At 40.1% G+C, this 23,854-nt stretch overlaps 1 protein-coding gene across 4 annotated transcripts in view; it reads right to left on the bottom strand.

The window, feature by feature from the left end:
• FCHSD2 (FCH and double SH3 domains 2) overlaps positions 1–23,854 on the bottom strand; it is a 120,604-nt gene that overhangs the window by 42,612 nt on the left and 54,138 nt on the right. For all 4 annotated transcript variants that reach the window (XM_071417892.1, XM_071417893.1, XM_071417891.1 and 1 more), the window contains exons 4-8: positions 17,414–17,490; positions 16,171–16,315; positions 13,199–13,332; positions 12,279–12,333; positions 11,753–11,881 (exon numbers count right to left, since the gene is read on the bottom strand). In XM_071417892.1, the coding sequence (XP_071273993.1) occupies positions 11,753–11,881; positions 12,279–12,333; positions 13,199–13,332; positions 16,171–16,315; positions 17,414–17,490 (540 nt within the window). The remainder of the gene's footprint in view (positions 1–11,752; positions 11,882–12,278; positions 12,334–13,198; positions 13,333–16,170; positions 16,316–17,413; positions 17,491–23,854) is intronic.

The raw sequence follows: 23,854 nt of genomic DNA, 5'->3' as shown, positions 1-23,854 counted from the left end.
CTCCTGACAGTATTTGTTGAACATAACTGCATTAAAGTTAAGCTCCTTTTCAAACTCACTTCAGCCCTGCAGGATTAATACTCAAACCTTTTTAAAAACTCCTTAATTTCACAGTGCCACTGCTCAGAGGCCCTCCTGACTCTGTGTGGGCAGAGCAGAGCAGGAGACTGAAATCCCACAGGAAGAGACATCCCAAGGATCTGGCAGGGCTGGGATTTCTTTGATACAAGGCTGTTTTCAGTGCTTAGTCTTTGCTATTAAATAAATTGAGCCTTTCAGCAAAGTTAATTCACTGAATGCTCCCATATCCCCTTTTAAATTAGAAATGGGGCTCCCAGGCCCAGCCAGAGAGAAGGGTCTGTGCTCAGTGGGAATGCTGAGACACAGAATCCAGGGATCTGGACCTGAAGTCACATATGAATATCATAAAAATACACTAAAATAATCCAGCTGAAGGAACTGAGACTGAATCCAACTGGATGAGCTGCCCAGTGAGAAGAGCAAAGCCTGACAGAAGTGGATCAGCTATCAAAAAATGTTGAATTATTTTGGTACACACAGAGCCACAAACATCTGTGAACATTTTATGTAGGAAAAAAGGTATTTCTCAGATTTGCCATCTTCTTTTTATGCATATTTTCTTGGAATTCTGTGTTTTTGAAAATTATCTTTTAGTAAATTGAATTCTCATCTGTTAAATTATTATATATACAATATATATAAATCTAGCATAGTAAACACTGTACAATTTTATTAATAGGAGCAGTTTTAAAATTTTGATTTCTAATACTCTTCAGCTTGAACTAGAAACCCCATTTTTAACTATCTCCATGTACCTGGTTTAAAACTCCAGTCAAAAGAAGTTTATCCCCAAGAAGATTCAGGCACCTAAATCCCAGAATATTGTCATGATTCCTCCTAACAATTTTTTTTTTTCATTTTCATTTTGAATCATTTTCATCTCCCCATGACTTTTATGTGAGATTAAAAGCCTTGAACCCAAGCACTGAAACTTTCCCAAAGTTTTAAAAATTCCATGAGGATTTTTAAGAAGGTCCTCATAGAAGCTGGAAGGTGCTGCTGGATGCCCTGGACAATGCTGGTGCCACGAGGAAAGTGCATGGAAAAGGTTCTTCCCATCATCCATGAGCAACACTGGGAATTCCAGAGAGATGAATTCCTTTAATTAGCATTCCAATCCTACAAGCAATTACCTTAGGGCTTTGATAATTTGTAAAACATTATAAAATAATATCCTCCTTCAGCTGGATGACACCATTCCACAAGTCAGCCACCAGGAATGAGGGATTTAAGGAAGCCACTGGTAGGGAATTGTTTGCTTCCCTCCACACCAAGGGGGTCTAGCATGGCTGCAAAGCTTTTTAAGCAGAGATGACAACTTGAACAGATGGGAATTTTATTTTTGGGGATCAAACCTGCAGGTAGGGAGACAAACCACACTGGAGCATTCCCACTCCTCCTCCTCCTCTTTGCATGACTGAGCTTCTGGGCCAGCTTTACAATTCATTACCTCCTTAGCAATTTGTAAAAACTAAATAGGAATTTTCAACTACAGGAAGGGGTTCCAAGGCAAGGAAGTCTTCTAAAGACTGCAAAAACCAGAGCTCAAGCAGCTCTTGTCCACATAGGGAATGAGCAGCTCCTCACCTCCAGCCACCCCAAAACACTTGCATGGACTCCAAACAGAGCAGACCTTTGGAAGCTGAAAGAATAAACCTCAAAATTTGTCAGCTGGGCCCTATGAAACTCTCAAAGATCTACAAAAACTCTTCCCAGGTTTGCCTCCCTCTTGGCAAGACAGCTGTAGATTAGAAACCATTTTACCATTTTCCCCATAACGTTTTCTGGGATTTAATTAAACTTCAAATTCAGTGTGACATTTTCCATCTCACACTTATTGGCCTTGTGCTATTTTGGGCCTCATCTCCTTGTTATAATTCTTCTGCTGCTTTCATTAGTGAAGTCACTCAGAAATGTTTTGTCCTGCCACTGACGACAGAAGATGAGTCACAGAATCACAGGATGGGCTGGTGGGAAGAGACCTTAAAATCATCTCATCCCACCCCCTGCCATGGCAGGGACACCTTCCACTGTCCCAGGCTGCTCCAAGCCCCATCCAACCTGGCCTTGGACAGTGCCAGGGATCCAGGGGCAGCCACAGCTGCTCTGGGAACCTGTGCCAGGGGCTCAACATCCTCACAGGGAACAATTCCTAATTCCCAATATCCCATCCATCCCTGCCCTCTGGCAGTGGGAAGCCATTCCCTGTGTCCTGTCCCTCCATGCCTTGTCCCCAGTCCCTCTGCAGCTCTCCTGGAGCCCCTTTAGGCAATGGAGGGAGCTCTGAGATCTCCACACATTCAGTGGCTTTTACAGTTTAATATCTCATTTACCAAGACAAAACCTGTGCACACACATTCAATTTTAAGAATAATCCACGAGTTTTTCCCCTGGTTTCAATGGAAACAAGTCCATTCCAGGTAACTCACTGAAACATTGGATGGCTTTGAGGAGCAGCAGAAAAAAACCCAAAACACTGAGGAAAAAAGTAACTTTTCCCTGCTTCTTCAGTTCTCCCAGTGGAGTTGCTAAAAACAAAGCCCTGAGAAGGGTTTGTCTGGGAGGCTTTTCTCCATGAATCCTAAAGCAGGAATGCTGCATGCCCCACCTGCCTCCCAAAAGGAGCAGCCCAGGTGCTTCCTGAGCTCCAAGGCTGCTCTCTGGCACAGGGAAGTATTTTGGGAACTGCTCTCATTGTGTTACAGCATGGCTTTGAAACAAGATGGCAGCTTCATTTCCTGCTCACAATGAGAGGGTTTATGACAGCTGACCAAAATATCTCAAAGCCCCATTCAAATCCTAAACAGTTTCTGCATAAAATCTTTAAATGAAGGGGGGGAAAATAAAAAGTGTCTTAGGTTTTTTAGGTTTTCTGCTGCCTTCCTCAACCAGATTTCTCACAGATTCCTTTCAAGTAACTCCTTCCCAATCCTAATCCTTACACTGCTTTCCTGCTGCCTTCTTTCCAGCAGGGGTTTTGAATTTTTTTTTTTTTTTGGCTTTCCAGGCATTTTCCTTGTTTTACATTCAGCTTAAATCCTTGATTTCATCCCTGATCATTCTCCCTCTCTGCCCCTGCTCAGAGCCCTTGCAGGGCCTAAAGGGGCTCCAGGAGAACTGGAGAGGGACTGGGGAGAAGGGATGGAGGGACAGGACACAGGGAATGCCTTTCTTTCATAAGCATCTGTAAAACCACACTTCTCTTTTACAACCAACCCTTTTCTTAAGTTATTTCTGTGAAAACACCAAAGGAAACCTCACTGAAAAGTCAATCATATTATCAAGAAATAATTTATTTCACCATGAAAAATGGTCATTGTTTTAAGATAATTAAGTTGCCCTGAGTTCTGTGTTAGACTTTGCCACGCTGCTCTGCCAAGCCATGGAGGAATAAACACCTGGATCCCTGAAGTAAATGGACTTCTTTGGGTCAAATGCTTTACCAAGGGATTAATTTGTGACTGAAACAGGAGGTGGGACAAACTGACTGTCACCAGGCCAATGTGACCATCACACTTTCTCATTTTCACAACAGAAACAGCTGTGACTCAGCCCCACTCCTGTGCCTCAAGGTCGTGTGGAAAGTCTGCGTGATGAGCAATGTGATTTTTCAGGGGGTGAGTGGTGGATTTGAAACTGAAAATCCACATTTTGTCTATGAAAAAATAAAGATACAATTGGAAATGCAAGAACTGGGGGGCAGAGGGCTGGGTTAGACGAAATATTGGCAAGGAATTGTTCCCTGTGAGGGTATTGAGGCCCTGGCACAGGTTTTCCAAAGAAGCTGTGGCTGCCCCTGGATCCCTGGAGTGCCCAAGACCAGGCTGGACAATGGGCTTGGAGCAACCTGGGACAGTGGAAGGTGTCCCTGCCATGGCAGGAGGTGGAAATGGATTGTTTTTAAACCCAAACCATTCCATGATTCTATGACATACATACACCACAATTACTGTTGCAAATACCATTCACTGTTAAAGCAAACAAACCTCCCTTGCTTGTGGTTTTACCAAAATTAACATCAAAAGTTGCATTTCCAGTGCAAATCCTCTTTTCACTTCCCTGCAAACATTAACTCACAGTCAGCTGGAATCCAAGTGCTCCCAACTGGAGTCAGCACATATTCCATGGACTGTGAACACCAAAAATTCTCTAAGACACTTCTTAGGTATCAGCTGGGAATGTGAGAGATGAGCATTTTAGAAAAACACTGAACAAGAGACCACAACTAATGATCTAAATCATTTATGTGGATGCAGAACTACACTACAACCTGGAATTCCTTTCCCCCAGGTTTGATGCACACATCAACACAGAGACAGATGGAAAACAGTGTGGGATCAGGATCAGCTGCTGTGGAACCCACCATGAGCATCTTCTGGAACACTGGGATCATGTGCTGAGCATGATCCCTCCAGCCACCCCCCTCTGTGGGAATGACCATGAGGAGGCCAAGCACACTCATGAACTGCCTGGGAAGGAAAGTTCCTGTGCCCATCGGAGGCTGGAGATAATGCCATCCATGGCTGCCTTAATTGGGATTACAGAATATTTGTGGCTTGCAGCTGACAAGGAGAGGAAGTGAAACAATGGTTCTTTCACTTGCACAAGTCCCCTCTGCAGTTTTAAGGGAGTTTTACAGGATCTTAAAAGAATTGGTAGCACTGAAATAATAAAAGAGATTTATAGAAGAACATGGAAATCTCTGGTGACTTCAGAATTACTTTATCTTAATGCTATTTTTTCGTTGAGGGGCAAACTTTCCATTTTAAAAAAGGAATCCCCTGGGTGCTTCTAAATCATTCCAGAAAGTTGGAAACAATACTGTGGACGTAAATTGATTTCTTACAGTGATAATATTGGTTCTGCTTGTTCCAGAGGCTACAGAAATATGTGCTGATGCAAATGGTACCCTTTTATTTCTACAGGACACAGCAGTGCTGGGATAACATTCCTGAGCCAATTGAAGACTTTCAGCTACTGTGTCAACTTATTTTTCAATTCAGACAGAGCCACCAGGGGAAAGAACCCTTTGCCACACACATCTTATTAATTTCAGGGCATAAAGCAAATTATTAACTGGAAGCCACCAAGTCCTCAATTTGGGGTCATTTTTATAATACTGCCAGCTCCAGCTGAATCTCATTTGTGCAAGTCATGTTTGGAGCCTGCAGTTCCATTTGTTTTAAATGATCATTGAAAGTGCATGGGAAAAGTGATGGATGACTATGCTGCAAACAGAGAAGTCAACACAGCTTCACAAAAACTCCCAACCATTCCAACAAATAAAAACCAGGGCTCACCAGAACATGAAGGTTCCAGCACTGCTGGAACTCATGCAGTTACTCCACTTAATTGCAGAAAAAAACCCCAAACCCAGAAAGCAGGTGGTTAAATCCCAAGGAGAACCTCCTTAGCAAAAAATGCTCTTTTAAGGAATGATAGAGTTTTATTATAATTATAAATTCAGGTTTAAAAGGGAGATATTGGTTCAACCTCTGCCCTCAGAGCAGGGTCAAGTACACCAGGGTGCTCATTCCTTGGAAGTCAGCCAGATCTCTTCCTCTATCAGAGTCCTTAAAAACAGGCAAGGGTGTGGAAAAGCCACACTTCACCTGTAATTTTATAAATCAACATCTCAAATTAACAAAGCTCTGCTGTAACTTGTGTTGTTACTGTCACCCACACCTGAGCAAAGGACTGTTGCAGGAAAATGATGTAACCAAGTTTTTATTCAAACCTGCCAAATCATCACAAGAACTCTGATCAAGAACAGGAGCCAAATTACACAACTCCACTTCCTTGTGTCAAGCAAACTGGAAAGTACAGAAAAAACCAGAAAAGCAGCCTGATAATTACAACAGGATAAAAGAAACCACTGAAACCACAAAGACAAAGCACCAGCTTTTGACACTGTTCTCCCTCAAACACCAAAGCCCACACGAGCAATGACATGAAATATTTCCTTTTAAAAGAGCTTAGTTTAGAAATACCTGCTGCTACTCCTTGCTACCTTCTCCAGAATTTTTCTGTGCTCATAAAAAATGCAGCACCACCTGTAAGCTGTTCCTCAGCCCCGGCACAGGGTGCCCAGAGAAGCTGTGGCTGCCCCTGCATCCCTGGAACTGCTCCAGGCCAGGTTGGAGCAGCCTGGGATAGTGGAAGGTGTTGGAACTGGATGGTCTTTAAGGTCCCTTCCAACCCAAACCACTCTGTGATTTTGCAATGGAAGTTTTTGTTCCCTCTTTTTTTCTCTATTTAAATAATCTCAGAACTGTTTAAAGTGTCCAGCACACCTGCTTTTCTTTTTTCATGTCAACATTTCCTCATAGCAAGTTGCTGTGTAAAGTCAATCCTTGAGGTGGTTCATGACGGGAACTTACAGAATTATGAGCACAGCATTAAAAATGATAAAGTTTCTAAAAGGATGAATAACAAAACAGTCCTGATTTGACTTCAAAATCATCTTAGATTTCCTTCTGACCTCAGTTTAAAGTAAAAACCTAAGCACCAGGCAGACAACTTATTTTTAAAAGGGTTTGTGGACTGTACTTTCACATTCAGGTGATGGCAACTCTTCCTAAGCAGCTTGTCAGGAAATTGGCAAAGAATAAAACATTACCAGGCTTTATTTAGTCAGTGCTTTGAGGGGTTTTAATTTCACTGCAGAGATTGAAATGGACATAAAGGACAGATAAAAAGCAAGGCAAAAGGATTCAAATATTTTCTGAAGAGAGACCTAGAATGGCTTTGCTCCTTATTAAGTGCTGTAATTGGAAAACTAGGAAGGCACAGTAGGAACAATTCTTCATCCTACTGAAAAAGCTGGAAGCAATTTGTATTTTCTTTCCAAGCATCACTGTTTAGTCTGTGATAGCTTTCACAGTTACAAACACAGCAGAGCAAGCAATTTTTTCTTCTCTACAAAAAAATGTTGCAAAATAAAGTAACATACTCTGAACCACTGAAAACAAGCAGGAGCTGTGTGCACCAGGAACCCTGGTATGAAAAACCCCTTTTGCTGCCTGTCACAGAAAAGAAAACAAGGCCATAAGGTGGATTTGTGATTCATTTGTCACAGGACAGCACCACAGCAGCATTCCAGAGCCAGACACAAGAACAAACCCAGCAGCAGCTTCCTCTTGGAAGCAGCCCAAGGTGCCTCAGCCCAGCACACATCACTCTTTCCCAACAGGCTGGAAATCCCTCCTGCAGGGACAAACCCACACTGAGGCTGCAAAATATCTCCACCCCTCCTTTCTCCAACACCAACACAGCCTTTTATTGGATTTTACTGTTCCAAAGCACTGAAGATCCATTCTCCAGGCTGGCTGTGCAGGAACTCCACCTGTCTCTGCTCAGCTCAGCTCACACAGGATGCCAGGACCAACCCTTGATGTCCACATCCAACAATAAACACTCCATGATTCTATTTTATGCCAAGTAAGACACCTTTTAGCCTACTGAAATAAAAGGTAATTTAATATAAGGAGAAAACAGATGGGAAGAGGCAGCCCCATCAGCTGAGCTTTTCATTCACTATTTATCAATGCAGCCATGTCAGAGCTGAGAGGAAAATCTCATGTTTGCCAGGGCAGTGAGCACTGTCTGCACATGCTGATGGTGCACAGGGATGGTTTGAGAGTGCAGTGCCACAGCTACAACCCAAAGGCAGCAGCTGGATGCACATCATGGCCAGTGTAGGAAATGGAAAGGTAAAAACTTCCACAGACACTGAAAGGTTTCATTTGCAGCCTTGCAAGAAGCTTGGATAGATGTAAAAATAAAAGTACACAGACATTAAGCAGACAAATTATAAACTTATGTTTCTATAGCTGTAAGTAAGAATTTACCTTAGATAAATAAGAGACTGCATTGAGTAAGATGGTGAAGGGTTTTGTAATGTAGTCATGTAATTACTACACTAAAGTAATTACTAAATAGGTAAAGTATTTTATAATTACTAATATTTAGTAAGTATTTACTTACTGAAGTAAGTAATGTATAGAGTAAGCTAAGAGTTTAAATGTTGTAAGAGAATCATATGTAGTAGCCCATTGGATAAAAGTATCCACAGTGCAGCACAATTAAGTAAAGGTGATAGGTTAGAAAAACAAAATCAACTTTGTGGCAATTTTCTATTGGATTTGAATGTTATATATTGCCTTGTAATGAAGAAACCTGTCCCTACTTTAAGCTATGGCTGACTGCTTATTCTTTAAAATCTCACAGCCTTTGAGGCTGATGTTTATTTTTTAAATAATAAATCAATGAGTAATAAATAATTTTTAGCCCAACTGTGGTCCCTTCAATCCTTTCAACTAACACAGTGATAATAATTGGTATCTCCAAGATAACAGGCCAGGGACTGGATGTGCTCCAGCCAAGCCAGCCCTGGCTTCCAGTGAGCCAGAGGCAACAAAATCCACACAGCTCCATCCTAATTCTGGAAACAAGAACCCAAAACCCATGGAGAAACTGTTTATGGTGGATGCAAACAGAAACAGCCTCTGACACATTTGTAAATGTTATATACACTAATACAGCCAAGTATCAGCTGAACAGTTTTCATGTGTTTTTTTCTTACTCTAAAGATTTCATCATTTTTGGGTAACAACTAAGAAAAACCAGGCACTGGCTCCAAAATCTGAACAGTTTGAGGAGATACTTGATGTGATTTAGAAATGTGGAGAGCCCTGAGCAGTTCAAAGATCAGCTCAAGGGCAGCTAAATGGGGAAACATTCACAGACAGCACGTGGCACTACAGGAATACCTAAGGGCTTACTAATATTGATAAAAAGCACATTTTCTGAATATTAATCACAACATAGTAGCAAAGATGTTTAGTTTAGACACTACAACTGCTTATAGCATGTAAAATATACTGGGTCACACCACCACTCAACCTACTGAAACAAAAACCGTGCTGGAAGGGTGAAACTCCCTCCCAGGGATGTCACCTAGAGATTAGTGTCTCCATTCCTTTATCCTTCACTCCATTTTCCAGTTCCAGCATCTCTTTCAAAAATGGTAATGGCTATTCAGAGTTCTTTATTCTGCAGGCAGCAATTTTTTTCCCCAAGTTACTGCATTTCTCTTCTAAACATTCATTTCATGTGTTTTTTTCTGCCTGGTGAACCAAAATTGGCAAGATCTTGCTCCATTTCTCAGCCATTGTACATTTGCTTACACTGAATGATTTTTCACCTTCAATTGGTCACCTCTCTCTCCAGCTCCTTTTCCATTTGTGTTAAATCATTCTGCTAAATAAAAGAATCATTTTTTTTCTGTACTTTATACAGTGTAGTTCCCTCAAGAATTTCAGAAGGAGAAACCAGGACTCTTCCAGCAAATCCCACTCCAGATTACAAGCTGCTGTTCCTATTGTATTTATTTATATATTTAAGCAGTTCCATCCTTCAATTTACATTAGAGCTTCTGGATGAACAAATTGGATGCATTATCCTTGATTTTCCTGAAGATTTTCCCTCTCTCTCCCCTAAAATCTCCAGTAGCCACTCCAATTTTGGGACCTCTGCCTTGCTCCAGAGAATGACCCCATTCCCAGGACACCTGGGTGTGTTCCCAGGGAGTTTTGCTCATGGCCAACAGTGCAAGAGACCTGAATTTACAGCTCTTCATTAAAAACACACTTTTGTTTACCAGACAAAGAGATTCAACTGCTATAAATATCTGAGAGATGCAGAAAAATAAACCCTGAGTGTTGTCCTTTCCTTCCACAGTAATTTTGGCTGGATGAAAGCACTTAAGCTTTCAGTAAACCACAATTATTTATATCAAAGAATAAGTTGTAAGGCTTTTTCTGTATGAAAAATAAAAAGGTTCAGCTTGAGAAAGGCTGGAAAAAAAATTACCAAGGCTATTTGCTCATTTTTAAAAATGATTTCAAGCACCCTTTTTGTTTGTTTTTTTTGTGAACCTATTCAATTCCCTTCTGGAATTGCTCCCAAGTAAGAGCATTAAGTGATGACAGCCAACCATGCATGTAAGTATGGAATTATCTTATGTAAGCATCAATTAATAATTTTATCTGCACCAGCACATGGAAATTCTTTACAAGCATTTCCATGTAGCAAACATTTAGTCGGCACAAATATTCACATTTTACTAACAGAAAAGCACACACAGAGGGAAAAGCAGGAGAATTCCTTTGGTGCTTTAATTTTTTACCTCACTTACCTGCTTTTCATATCAATATTTCCCCCCCCCAAAATGCAAAGGTATACTGGTAATATAGGGATTTGTTATAATTCTATGCCATTTCTCCAATGAAGCAATTCAAAATGCAAATGACAGACTTCTAAGTCACCCTGCATAGAAATAATTTGTAAAGAGCAATTTCAAGTAAAGTTTGAAAATGTCAACATGTGAAATGCAAGCAGATAAAGTGTGAAGGAGATGATTTTACAATTTATCTGTAACTCTCAAATTCAAAGACACAGGAATAGTGTACATTTAATTAATTCTAGGGTGATATTTAAGAAAAAACAACAGTGAGCAATCAGATTTGAACTTTTTAAAGCGTGTCATTTCCTCTGAGTTCAAGGAGCTACTCCTGCCTTGACCTGGCAAAGTGCCACAGGTGGGAACAAGAATGTAGACTGCTGTTCCCAAAAACCCATAGTTGGGAAACCAAGATATTTAATAACTCTAGCTCATTAATCACACCATAAAGAAGTGTTCTGATCAGACACAAAACAAAAAGGATTATGGGATATGGTACTAAAGAAGTAAAAAAATCTCCAGTTTCCTTACAAGAGGAAAATATAGGGCTTAGTTTGACAAACCCGACTCCTTTATCCAAGGGAGTTTTTCAATCAGGTTTTTTTTTTTTGGTCCTTTATCCAACTGAGTTTTTGAGTTCAGAAAGGCAGTGAATTAAAAAATGAAGTGATTGCTCAGTTTTGGGGTCTGAAAGCTAGTTCAAATTTTTCAGACACCACTGCAGGCTCTACCTTCCCTCTCACTTGTGGCAGCTCAGTGGAAGAGCCAATCCAGGACTTTGGACTTTCCTGATTTACCCAGTTCCCAGTTGTGATAATTCACTTGTGGGGAATTTTGAAAGGAATTCCAGACAGGACCTCTGAGTTGTTTTTGATGATGGGGTTTATTTTCTTATCTTCTACATAGGCAGGAAGGGTGAGTTCAGCTCACATCTCCACTGCATGGCTCAGAAGGTAACAAGACCCTCAGTTACAAGACTTTTTAAGGAGTTATTGATTAATAAAACACTGCCAACAAGGATATTTATGTGTTTGACTCAATCCTTAAATATTTTATCTTATGGACCCATGATGCACTGCAAACTTTATTAACTAATCATGTTATGACACAGAAACCTACAGTGCTGCATTCTAAACTCCTTGTTTACCTCTTTTGTTTTTTCTACATCTTAAACTCTAAACTTTTACTTTTTTCTGTATCTTGAACTACTTTTATTTTTTCTATATCTTAAATTCTAAAACTTTAAACTTTCCTTTACTTAGCTCTGCTTTCAACTACAAATCCACATTCTCTCTAAGCTTGGAAGCCTTTCCCAAGGTCTCAGATCAAACCCCGTGTTTAATTCTTGGCTTACAGGCCCAAAGTTTTGAGAATTCCCTGCATTTGGGATTCCAACAGCCTGTGGCAGGCAGAAATCAGCTTCCTTACCTTCATGATGTTCACCAGGTCAGTTTGATAGTAGCGATCCTGGTGGGCATTGGCAGCTGCTAAAGTGAGGAGATAATCATTCCTGGCGTGAATAGCCTTGGAATTGCACTCGGATCGTCGGGCTTTTAACTGCAACAAGTGGAAACACAGCTCACAAAGGGAACCTCAACGACCAAGCATTCAGCAGGAGCAAATTAATTGTGTGTATATTGTGTTAATACAGTGAAAACTTTAGGGCACTTCTAGCTTTTAAGTCTTCCTAATGATGAGGGGATTCCTGATGGATTTTTCTCTCCTGCAATCAGAATTTCACGTGTGGTCTTCAAAGAACAGTTTTAACTCTAATTAGATAAATAATTCATCGCATATATTCCATATATAATTCTATACTCTGCCCAGAGAATGCTCTTAGCTCATCCTTTGTCCCACCAATTTCCCTTCCAAGCTGTCCCTCACCTCTACATTCCAGACAATTTGGGGCATTCACCTCATGAGATGAGCAGCAAAATCCAAGTTTTATACTCACCTTCACACTTGCCTTCTGCAAGCTTATTCTTGACTGAAAAAGACTAAGTTTGGACCTGGAACAAAAATGAGCAGAAGAAATTGAATGATTGCCTTACATCATTTCTACAAAAGTATTTTTTTGCTGTCTGAAGAGTGGCGGTTTAAAAAATAAATAAGAAAACAAACTGAAGTCAATAGCTACTTTAATCTGAATAAAACTGCAGGATAAATCTGCTCCAAAACCTCCAAGCTCAAATTTTTGGCTGTTTTTGTTTGTTTATGTATTATTGTTTACTTTCTTCAGGTATTATAGGAAATTTGATTAAAGTTCTTTTCGTCATCCCTCAGAAAAACAGAAAAGATCTCTGAGGAAACCATCATTTCATTCCCTGAGAGCAATTCTGAATAACTTCTAAAAAATAAAAATTAAAGGAAAAAAAAGCAAAAGGGGTGTGGTGAACTCCCACAAGACAGGCCAGACTCCAAACCCAAAACATATGTTACTGGTTTTCCTGGAAGGAAGGAAATCACCCTCTTTAGGATGTCAAGGAACAGAAAAAAGCTAAAGCCTCCAAAATTTATCTCAAAAAATGAAAAACAGTGTCCTGCTGCCTCTCCTTCTCTAAATGGACTGATCCAAAATTTGAGATGTGTGGACAGAAAAGGAAGTCAGGAGGCTTTAGTATCAAAAAAGTGCCAGTTCCATAGAAAATGCCGAATTAAAGCTGTTACTTAAACTTCCTTTCTAAACAAACCAACACAAACAAGTTCGAATTTCCTGTCAGGGTTGCTTGAAATAGCTACAAAAATATATGGGAGCAAAATGCAAAGAAAACCTGGCAGAATCTCATTGAAAGCCAAATATCAAGTGCAAAACCTAATAGAAATGTGCTTTTTGGGGCTGCAATTATTCCTGCATATGCCATTAGAAAAACATACTTGGCCTCAATATCAGCTTTCTCCCGCACCGCCTGAGCCATCTGTTCAGTCTCAAAATATTTCTTTTTGCCTTTAGCTAAATCTTTGACTGTCTCCTGTAGTTCAGCTTGGATCCTTGTCAGCTGGTCCACACACTGAAAAAAAGCATTCAGGGAAGAAAATATTACTTCTTTTTGCATCCAAATAATATTATCATCATCGTTTTGCTGCTTTTTATGGTATTTTATAGGGAAGGATGCAGGCTTCAAGTCACTCCTAGTCAATTATTCATGCAGGTCTTTTAAAACTGATCAGAACACAAAACCTCTCTTCCTTTCTTTCTGCTGCTGTTTAAAGTGTTAAGATAACCCACAAATTAAACAGAAAAGTTCTGAAAGCTTTGGATGAAGTAATTAGTTGAAGCTATCAGAATACAACCGAGAAAAATCCAAAGGCAATCTACTGGAAGTGATACCAAAAAAATGATTAATCTTTTCCTTCTTTAAAATTTAAAATATGAGGCAAAAGCTGCCACACAAAACACAATACAACAGGAAGAAAAATCATTATATTCAGCAATTCTTCAGACACTCTGCCAGCTTACGAAAAACCCCAACAAAGTGGGAAAGAATGTGTGCTCAGCAGGATCTAGGTAAGAAATCCAATGTGAATCATCAGTGTCTAGAATTAAAACTCTCTTTAGAAGAGATTACTAAAGATTTTATTTTACCCAAACTGGATTAAGCATGCAGGAGATTGATAGTCCACTGGATTTCTATTTCATTACAGACATCACAGGCTGGATGTGGTCAGTGAAGGCTCCAGCAGCACCCAGGGGTGAGTTCAAACCTTTGAGTCCCACAAATATCACTCCAAAAGTCCAAGCTCTTTTCATATCATCATCACCCCCCTGGCTGCCCTCATTCCAGGTGCTGAACACCCCTGCAAAACACCTCAGCTCCTTCATTACACTAATTATTAATGCATAATTAATGTAACCTCCTGTGGGAGCAGTGCAGGACTGATGGGGTGCTGGCATCCAACAACCTAACACTGACTTTCCCCTGTTCCAGTGCTAAAAAATAACACCCAGCCACCTGGAAAAAACAAACTGGCAGCCAACAGGAACTGCTGGTCTTCTCACCACACAATCCTGCTCTCCCTGAAGCTGTCAAATTGCTACAAAAAATTCCCACTAAAGGCACTGCTTGATGTGTGCAGACCAATAAAGCAATGGCTCCAGAGGGTGCATTCCCTATAGGCTGGTTTGGGGAGTGGTGGAAGGCAGAATTTGGATTTTTGGAGACCTCTGTGTGCATCAGTGAAAAATGAAAGGTAAAATAATCTGTATGTAAAGGATGGCTGACAAAGAGCTGAAAGCCAGTGAAAAGAACCAGGGTTTTGCAACATCAGTGGGGATTTTGATCCCTAAAATCTCCTGCCACCATCAAAAAATTAAAATATCAAATAACCCCAGTTGTTAAAAAGATCATTTGAGAAGAGTTAAATAATCTTGGTTTGCATCCCTGCAGGATAAAAAAATTATCATTAGACTGGATGCCACTTTAGATGGGTATTCCCATGTAACCTTACAAGTATTTTGCTGACTGAATTTTAATTTTGATAAGCTTTTGTCTGAATGGAGGTCAGAACAATTATTTCTCTATCCATTATTTATCTGTTTGGGAATTCAAAAGGAAGGGTGAGAGCCTGCACTGTGTAAAACAATAAACTGGTTGTGTAGGAAAATTAATCCTGCCAAGTGGATGATAATTCCATGTTGTAGGAAAAGCATATCACTGTTAGAATACTCTGAACCAGAATACTGCCCTGATAATTGTAATAACTTGTTCTGCTGATTCAGAAGGCAGGAATAAAGGAACTTCTATGACTTTTAAGAATGTAAAGATCCCACTTCTGCTGCTGACTCATGAACACTGAATTATCGCCACTTGCAGAAGAATAAAGTACAATTATTTACCAGTAAGAACGCCATACAATTGCCACAGCGTTGTTTTGAAAGCCTCACATGAAAATAAAATTCCACAGGACAATAAAACAGCATTAATAAAGTTAATTTTTCCCTCATAAAACAGAAATTGCACATGTTTCTAGGAGTAGAATAATTTGTTCAGAAACTGAGAGCTCACATTACAGGAACATCTATTTAAATTTGTAACCAAGTATTTTACAAAAAACTCCTCTAGAACACAGAACTAGGTACGTTCTGGGTCTTTGTTGTCACTTTGTAACAAGGACAGATAAAATGTCTGTTGTTTGGGTTTTTTTCTTTTTTAATTAATAGGACATCTTCCACTGTTCCAGGCTGCTCCAAGCCCCATCCAACCTGGCCTTGGACACTTCCAGGGATGGAACAGCCACAGCTGCTCTGGGCACCCTGTGCCAGGCCCTGCCCACCCTCATGAATGATTTTCAAATACAACAAGCAATTAAATTAATATCCAGCTCACTGGAACTACACTATTTTCTCTGCAGGGACAACTACAGATAATTAAAGAGATAATTAAAGCAGCTTTTGGAGCACTTACTTGTGATAGTGTTCCAGGAGGTGGCTGGACAGTCTCCACTCTCCACCCTGGAGATTGCTCAAGCCATTCCTCCATGTTTCAGAGGAGTCTTTTCTTAAAATTTGAACTTCTTCTAACAAAAACCACTTGCAATTGTCACAGCAAACCCAATTCAATGCAATTTCTACAGCACAGTGTGAGATTTGCTGAGATACATTTGACCAACTGATATAATATTTTTAGGAGACTCATTTCCAAGCAGTTATAATTTGAGATAACAGCTCAGAATTTTGATCTCTCTCCAACAAGCTGCATAAGATGAAGAGTACTATAAGATGAATCTTACATCTGTAAGATGAAGAGTACTTACATATTTTAGAAGTGCCACAATAAAAGATTTCAAAAAGCATCTTTTTCCTCAATAAAAATGACAATAGTTTAGAGGATTTCTTAAAGCACAAGTACCTTCTTCAGCTGCTGCTCCTTAAAGCACCGGACACTCCTGGCTGGTTCAGAAATTAAGTTTTTATAGTTCTCACAGATGTTGAGTCGGGACTGGGCCACCTGCATGGTGCCTTCTAAGAGTGATTTCCAAACTGAGTACATGCTCCTAAAATAATGAAACACAGAGAGGGTGTGGGAAGGAAGAAAGGGAGGTCAGGTGTTCCACTAAAAATGTGGATTTATAGAATCTCCTGAACTGGAAGGATCTTCCACAAGAATCAGAGTCCAGCTCCTGGGCTGGTTTATGTGACAGCAGCACACATTTTTCCAAGAACTGCTTTTAAAACTAAATCTAAAGCATAATCCTTTAGGCTGAACCAGCAAATATCTCCACTTTTAACAAAACCTTTAATGGAAGTTATACCAAAAATAAAGATTTTCCCACCTGTTCCTCTCTTGTGATTCAATTTGCTACCAAACATTTTGGATTCAGCACTTGGGGATGGGTAGGGAGGGGTTTGGAGAAGATCTCTGGCACTGTGGGATCTCACAGGTGTTATGGGAGTGTTTTATGTACACTTGAGACTGATAATTCAGTTTATTTCTTTCTAAACACACAAGCAACGTGAGGGTGCTTAAAGTCCCAAACACAAATCTGTCAATTTCTTCCTGCTTGAAATAAACTTGTGGAAATACAAAGAAGACATTAAAACAAAACATCTGAACGCTTATTACAAATATTTAAGAGGTGCTGCTGTTCAAAGGCTTTCAGCAACTGAGTTATTTCTGGTTTCATGTTTTATCCACCTTTCATGTTAATGAAATAAAGTTTTGTAAACAACTGTCTCCTGCTTTGCATCCTCCCTGCTGTCAGATGTGCTCTTCACAAAGAACAGCCTCATAAAATGAGATCTCTTCCTCTCTTTTCCTGTGAAACAATCCACACACTTATCCCTCTAGCCTTAAAGTTATCTACAAAAATCTATATTCAGATACAGGCATTAATACCCAAACAGATGCAAATTACAGTTGTGGTCCTGTCAAGCTGTTTTGTTTCTCCCATCTTCCTAAATATTCAAGTCATAAACATCTATTTAAGACTAATCTCAGGAAAACAAAGCTTCTCTTTTAACTGGCAATGCTCTACTACAAAGGAAAAAGAAAAATTAGCTACAGAAAAGCAGTGATTCATTGTTAAGTAAAATAATGACACAAATTGAAATGATAAATACAGTAATTTTGAGATATCCAACTGGTAAATTACCTATAATCACTTCGTTCCTCAGCTCTTATTCCAAGCCAGTCCTTCTTTAAGTATTGGCTAGCCAGCTTCTGAATGCTCTGTTAAAAAAGGGGGAAAAATAGTTTAAAAAAAAAAAGGTAATTAAAATATCATTTCTGCTCTTACATCAGACAAATGAAAACCCAAAGAAGCAATCTCCAGCTCAGCAAATGTACAAATTCCCACACTCAGAGCTGGCAATGTTGGAAGGGAAAGGGCTGAACTTGTGCCAGCTGTGAGAACCCCAGTTTGCATTTCTCTGGATCAGGACAGGGGGCTCCCAGAATCCAGGAAACATCTGGATCATCACTTATGAGCCCACCCTGACATGCCCAGCTCAGATCATCCAAGGCTGCAGGAGCTCTGCTGCTCCCAGGAGGAGCCCATTACCCGGAGCATTACACCAGACAAGAGATTGACAAATGCAGCTCATCTTTAATTATTAATGTTAATTGCACCCTTCAGTCCCTGAGTTTCTTTTTGCACGGCCTCAGGAAATCAATAACAACATTTTCATACTCAAGGTCAGAAAGCAGCAAGGTTTCATTTATAACCACACAGGGTAGGGGAGCTGCTCCACACCGACCCCTCCTCTGGCTGCAGACCCCTCCATTTTCCTCAATATATCCATATATATCCCATTTTCCTCAATATATCCATATATATCCCATTTTCCTCAATATATATGCCAATTTCCTCAATATATCAGTATATATCCCAATTTTCTCAATATATCAATATACATCCCATTTTCCTCTATCTATTAATATATATCCTATTTTCCTCAATATATCAACATACATCCCATTTTCATCAATATATATCACATTTTCCTCAATATATCAACATACATCCCATTTTCCTCAATATATCAGTACATATCCCATTTTGGGGACATGGGTTAGTGGCTGGACAACAGCTGGACTCGAAGACCTTGAGGATCCTTTACAACCCAAACCATCACCACAGAAACACCTCCACCTTTTGCATGTTAGTCTACACAAGAAAGAAGTGGAGATCTGGGTGAAAATTCCCTCTCCAGCTAAGAATCAATGCCCCAGGAGTATTTTGAAAAAGCATTCCTGAGGAAGAGCCTGGGGTGAGACATCTTTGCCCAGTGTCATTTATTTATACTTTCCATATCATGTTTAAGATGCAATAACCTTTGGATTACTCCTAGAAAATAGTATCAGGAGTAGCTCAAACAGCACAAGATTTTATTTATGTCTTACAGCCCACACAGTGGTTGAAATTTATTATCAAGCTATGATTTGATCAATGTGTTCACATAGAAAAATTAAATGTTGCTAATAGATCACTAGTAGCAAAGTCATGCTCCCTCATGTTTTTTAAAAAAATGTGAATTCCATTAGGTAGCTGTTAAAAAATCCCAGATAAAAGGAAAAACAGCATTTCCTTTAACCCTGGCAGAGCAATTTGTGATGGGATTTGGAGCTTTATGAGATGCCTCCACCTGGTGCTAATTCCATGTTTCCACCATTTATTCTTCAGACTCCACTTCGAGATCTGCCTCAAGATGCTGAACACACATTCCCCAACAGGAAAAAAAGCTCACTGGCAGCTGAGGACAAGCTCTGCCAAAATTAAGATGCAAAAAAAGTCACAAGAGGGATAAATAAAGCTATTTTTGCCCAGAGAAATCCTATCACTGATGTCAGCAAATAAACCATAAACCCAGCGGGATTAACCATTTTTTTCCAAACTGAACAAGCTTAGCAACAGAACCACTCAAAAAAGTGAAGAGAATAGGGAGGATAAAAGAATCATGGAATAGCCTGAGCTGGAAGGGACCCACAGGATCACAAAATCAACTCCTGGCCCTGCACAGTCCAACAATCCCACCCTGAAGGCATTGTCCAAACACTCCTGGAGCTCTGGCATCCAGGAAAAAATCAGCACAATTTCAAACACACTCAGATTTTTATTTCCCAGGGCTGCAGCTCCTACTTGATGCTCCCTAGCACCAGACCTCCCCTCAAGTCTACTTATTGATATTTTCTAATAAAGCCATTTGTGGCAGGTATTGGGAAGGAAAAAAAAATTAAAATACTTGCTATAATACTTACAAAAGGGATCACCACTAGAAAAGGAAAGAGGGAGATGACCCAAATTAAAAGATCATTGTTAGAAGACTTTTTAAAAGTCATATTAACAATACTTTCCAAAGCAGTTGTAGGGTTTTTATCTGTAATAATAATGGAGAGGTGCTGGTGACAGCAGGTACCCAAAAAACCTATAATTGATAGCAGAAAGCATGACAGACACAGCTGATGTAAAACTGAGTTTTGGGATTATCAGGCAGCCAAATTCAGTACTGCTTTTCATTTAGGTGGTTTCAGTATCTTGCATCATTTTGATCCCTTCTCTTTATCACAGCAGCTTTCTGACATGATTATTTCTTTTTTGCATTATTTTGTTTGCTAAGTCCTCTTCTGGCAGGCAAACACTCCACAACAGAGAGGCTTCAGTATCTCTCTTTACTTTGCTTCTTCTCTGGAAAAAGCAAGGTTACTCCCAATTAAACTGACTTCATGGGAAGTGTGGAAGCCACTTTTACTAATCAACAGCTGCAAATTAACAGTCTCCATTAGCAGCTAGAAAAAGTCACAGTTTTATTATGTATTCATTCTTATTATCAGACCCATCCATTGCTTATGTGCGAAAGAGCTTTGCTTTATTTTACTTTTAAATGGGAAAAAAGTGTTGAGAATGTTGCACTTTGTCATTATTGTGAGTACAGGCACCGTGGAAATTCTGTTTTATTTCAGTACTGCTGGCTCTTCCAAAATAAATTTGACAGCTACACCAAGACTCTCCTGCCACTGTAAAAACAGCCTTTTGACTGATATCAGATATTTTCAAACCCATATTTTTAGAGAACAAAGAGTGTATGGGCCATTCACTGATGATCCTTGTGGGTCCCTTCCAGCTCAGAATATTCTGTGAAATTAATGAAGCAATCTATGAGGGCTGGCTGAGGATGAAGGGGAATTGTCAAATGCAGAGACTCCTAAAAAAAAAAAAAAGACAAAAAACTCCACACAGCCAAAATGCAAAATGTCTAGATTTTGAAGAATGCTCCTACTACACAGATGAAGAAATTAGGTGTATCCAAACCAAGAAATGGAAGAGATTTTACACCCTTGCCAATCCCTTGGAAACGTTTGGACAGGGAGAAGGGAGCAGAAAATGCAATACAGCCAGTGAGGTGAGAACCCTGGTTCTTGAATCCAGCAGAACCATTCAGTGTCAGTACTAAAGTCTGGGATAGTGATTATTTCAAGTGACATTTTATTTACCAGAGCTAGATTAAATATTTTAATGAGAATGAAGGGACACAGGCAGGGATTCCAGGCAGGATGTGTCGTGGCTCCACTGGCATCACAAGCTCTGTCAGACACAATTCTTGTGCTGGGAGCTCACAGAGGGTTTTAGGCAGTAGTCCCATGGCCAAATGAAAATGAAAACAATCCCTGCAACAGGCAGCACATGGACTTCTCCAGTGCATCCTGGCACTTCCCAGAAGGTGCCCTGACTGCTGATCTGCACTGCCTTTAACATGGTTAAATGAGAGATAAAAGAGGTTCCCCTGTGCCTGCAGCATCAATTGCAAAATTCCCTGGAAACATTAGGAAAGGCTGGTTATTTAAGGTGAACCTGCACCCCTAACCATGCTGCTTCTCTTTCCTCAAGATGGGATTTTCCTTCCCACTATCAGATGACTCCAAAACAATATAGAGTTTCATTCATTCATTTATTCACTCACAGTTTTGTTCCAAGCAGCTTCATTTCTCTTTTTATTTTCAGATATTTGAAGCATGACAAGAAAGCAAAGAAAAACAAAGTGGGAAGCTAAAAAATTCATGTACAGCAGTTAAGTATCACCTCAGGCACTCCTGCAATCAGGTTTAGCAAAGGAAACGTCAAAGCTCTTCTCATTCACTTTGTTCATTTGTTAAAACCGTTGCTTTATTTGCAGCATCTTAATTATCTCCAAAACAACCTGAATGAGATATAATTTAACTTTTCCTCTCCCAGCCCTTCTTTAAAAAAAAAAAAAAAGGCACTAAGTTGGTCCTTTTTTTCCAAAGGTTTCACAGTTTTCAAAGACAACACTCACAGGGCTAAGACAGGAAATGATCAGAGGATAAATCCACTGCAGCCAAGCTGACTAGACCTAAAGCCAATTCAGATTTATTCATCAAAATATCCTCTAACCTATTATATTCTTGACCTTTCATCAGGCCAGGATCCATAGCTAATCTAGGGATTCATATTCTGTATTACTTGGCACAAAACCAGTCTTGGAAGTTTCTTCCTCTGGCTTATTAAGAGTCTCCCTTATTATGAATACCCTGACAGATTTTAAGTAATAGAATCATACTTCACTAAGCTTCCAACTGCTTTTTCTCTGAATTCTCCTGTCTTTGGCTTCCAAATTTTAGGATTTTAGGCATCAAGAAAAATTAATTGTAATCTCCATGATGTGGCATCACGGCCATAACTTAATCACAGATATTTCCAATTCTGAGCAGATTACAAACCAGAATAAATCCAGTTACACCAACCTAGCTCAGTATTCATGTAGAGAAATTATTTTCACTTCCTAAATTACATATTTTAAATTGCTACACTAAGGATATGTTGCTATTTGGAAACATTCCAGGTTATTTTGAAGGCCTTTTGCTAAATGACTCCTTTAAAAATGACTGTGATGATGTTCTTATTGCACCATCCAGGATTTATCCAGTGAGAGTATTTCAGGCAGCCTGAAGTTTAGGGACTCTCTTCTCACCATTTTTAGCTCTACAACCCCTGAGAAAGTACAATAATCCAAGCAAATAAAAATCCCCCAGCTTTCCAGCCACCCAGTGAGGAAATCTGAGTAAAATTCCCCCCTCTTAAAGCGTGAAAGTTGGATAACGGCTGAAGATTGATTTTATTCTTCAAAATACAAGGAGCTCCTGTTTAAACCATCTAAAATTATTCCTTCTTATACTTGAAATAACTAGATTCTCCTAGATCGTGAAGCTGTTCTACATAAACTCAGAGTTCTTTTTCAGTGCTGGCTTTCTTTAAGTCCCAATGAAACTGTTAGAAAACCTCAGGAAGGGGCAGAGCCTCAGGTTGTATTACAAGGTATCAGGAGGTTTCCACCACATCACATCTCCCTGGAGCCAAAGGCACATTAGCAGCTCTGGAGAAGAAGTCAGTTTGCCTTTTGGTTCAGAAGTCTGTGCTTCCTGAGCAAATCCCATTCCTAATAGATAAACCAAAGTCCTGGATCACATTTCGGACGGGGAACCACTGCTTTACACTGCTCCTTATAAACCAGATTTCTTTTCCTCCCTACTGCACTAGACTATGTCATTTTTTGGCTGAGTTAATTTTTAACTTTTAGGTAAACTTTTAACAACTTTGGACCTTGCTCTTTAGACAGATCTAAAGCTTAAAAATAGGAAAATTCATGAGGTTCCACAAGGCCAAGTGCAAGGTTGTGCAGATGGGTCAAGGCAATGACAGGACACAGGGAATGCCTTCCCAGTGACAGAGAGCAGGGACAGATGGGATTTTGGGAAGGAATTCCTGACTGGGAGGGTGGGGAGGCCCTGGCACAGGGTGCCCAGAGCAGCTGTGGCTGCCCCTGGATCCCTGGAAGAGTTCAAGGCCAGGCTGGATAGCCTGGGATCGTAGGAGGTGTCCCTGCCCATGGCAGGGGTTGGGATGAGGTGATTTTTAAGATCCTTTCCTGAAATTAACACTGAAGAGTAAAGTCATGGCAAACAAACTCTTTTCCTCCATGTCTGATCCAGGTCTGATTGCCAGCATTAATTCAAAGCAAAGTTTCTCAGGACACAAATACAAAATGCCACCCAAATCCCCCAGAGATGGCACAGCAGCACTTCTGCCATTCCCTCCAAAGAGGAACCACCTTGGGGACATCAGTGCCACATCCTTCCTCTGTCTCACACCTCAGCTGAAGCAGGACATGGGGGACACATCTGTCTGCTCCTCACCACCGTTTCCTGCTGCTTTCAGGGATACCAGCCAGAAGCATCCCTTTAATTTGAGTCTGAAGGAACTTCTGGGGGGGTTTAACCAGCACTGCTGTCAGGTACAGGGGTTCTTCTTCTCTATTTGAGCTGCTAAGAATAGCACTTTCAACAAGCACCAAACTGAGTCTAAGGACTCCTGGAATGCTGATTTTTCCTCTCCCCTCACCCAAATGGAAGCTCTGTGTTGCTGGACATAAAGACAGACAACAGGATCATGATGTGGAGCCTTGGGAAAAAGGAAAGCCCCAGTTAGGACTAAAAAAAAAGGGTAGTTCTCAAATTCTCACCTTCCCCATAATTACCTCCACGAGTTCTGTTTTGCTGAGTGAGACCAAAACCAGATACT

The sequence above is a fragment of the Agelaius tricolor genome, unplaced genomic scaffold (genome assembly GCF_023055355.1).
Source record: "Agelaius tricolor isolate 1412-34295 unplaced genomic scaffold, bAgeTri1.0.p SCAF_71, whole genome shotgun sequence".
Classification (NCBI taxonomy): domain Eukaryota; kingdom Metazoa; phylum Chordata; class Aves; order Passeriformes; family Icteridae; genus Agelaius; species Agelaius tricolor.
This window is presented reverse-complemented; position numbering and strand designations above follow the sequence as displayed.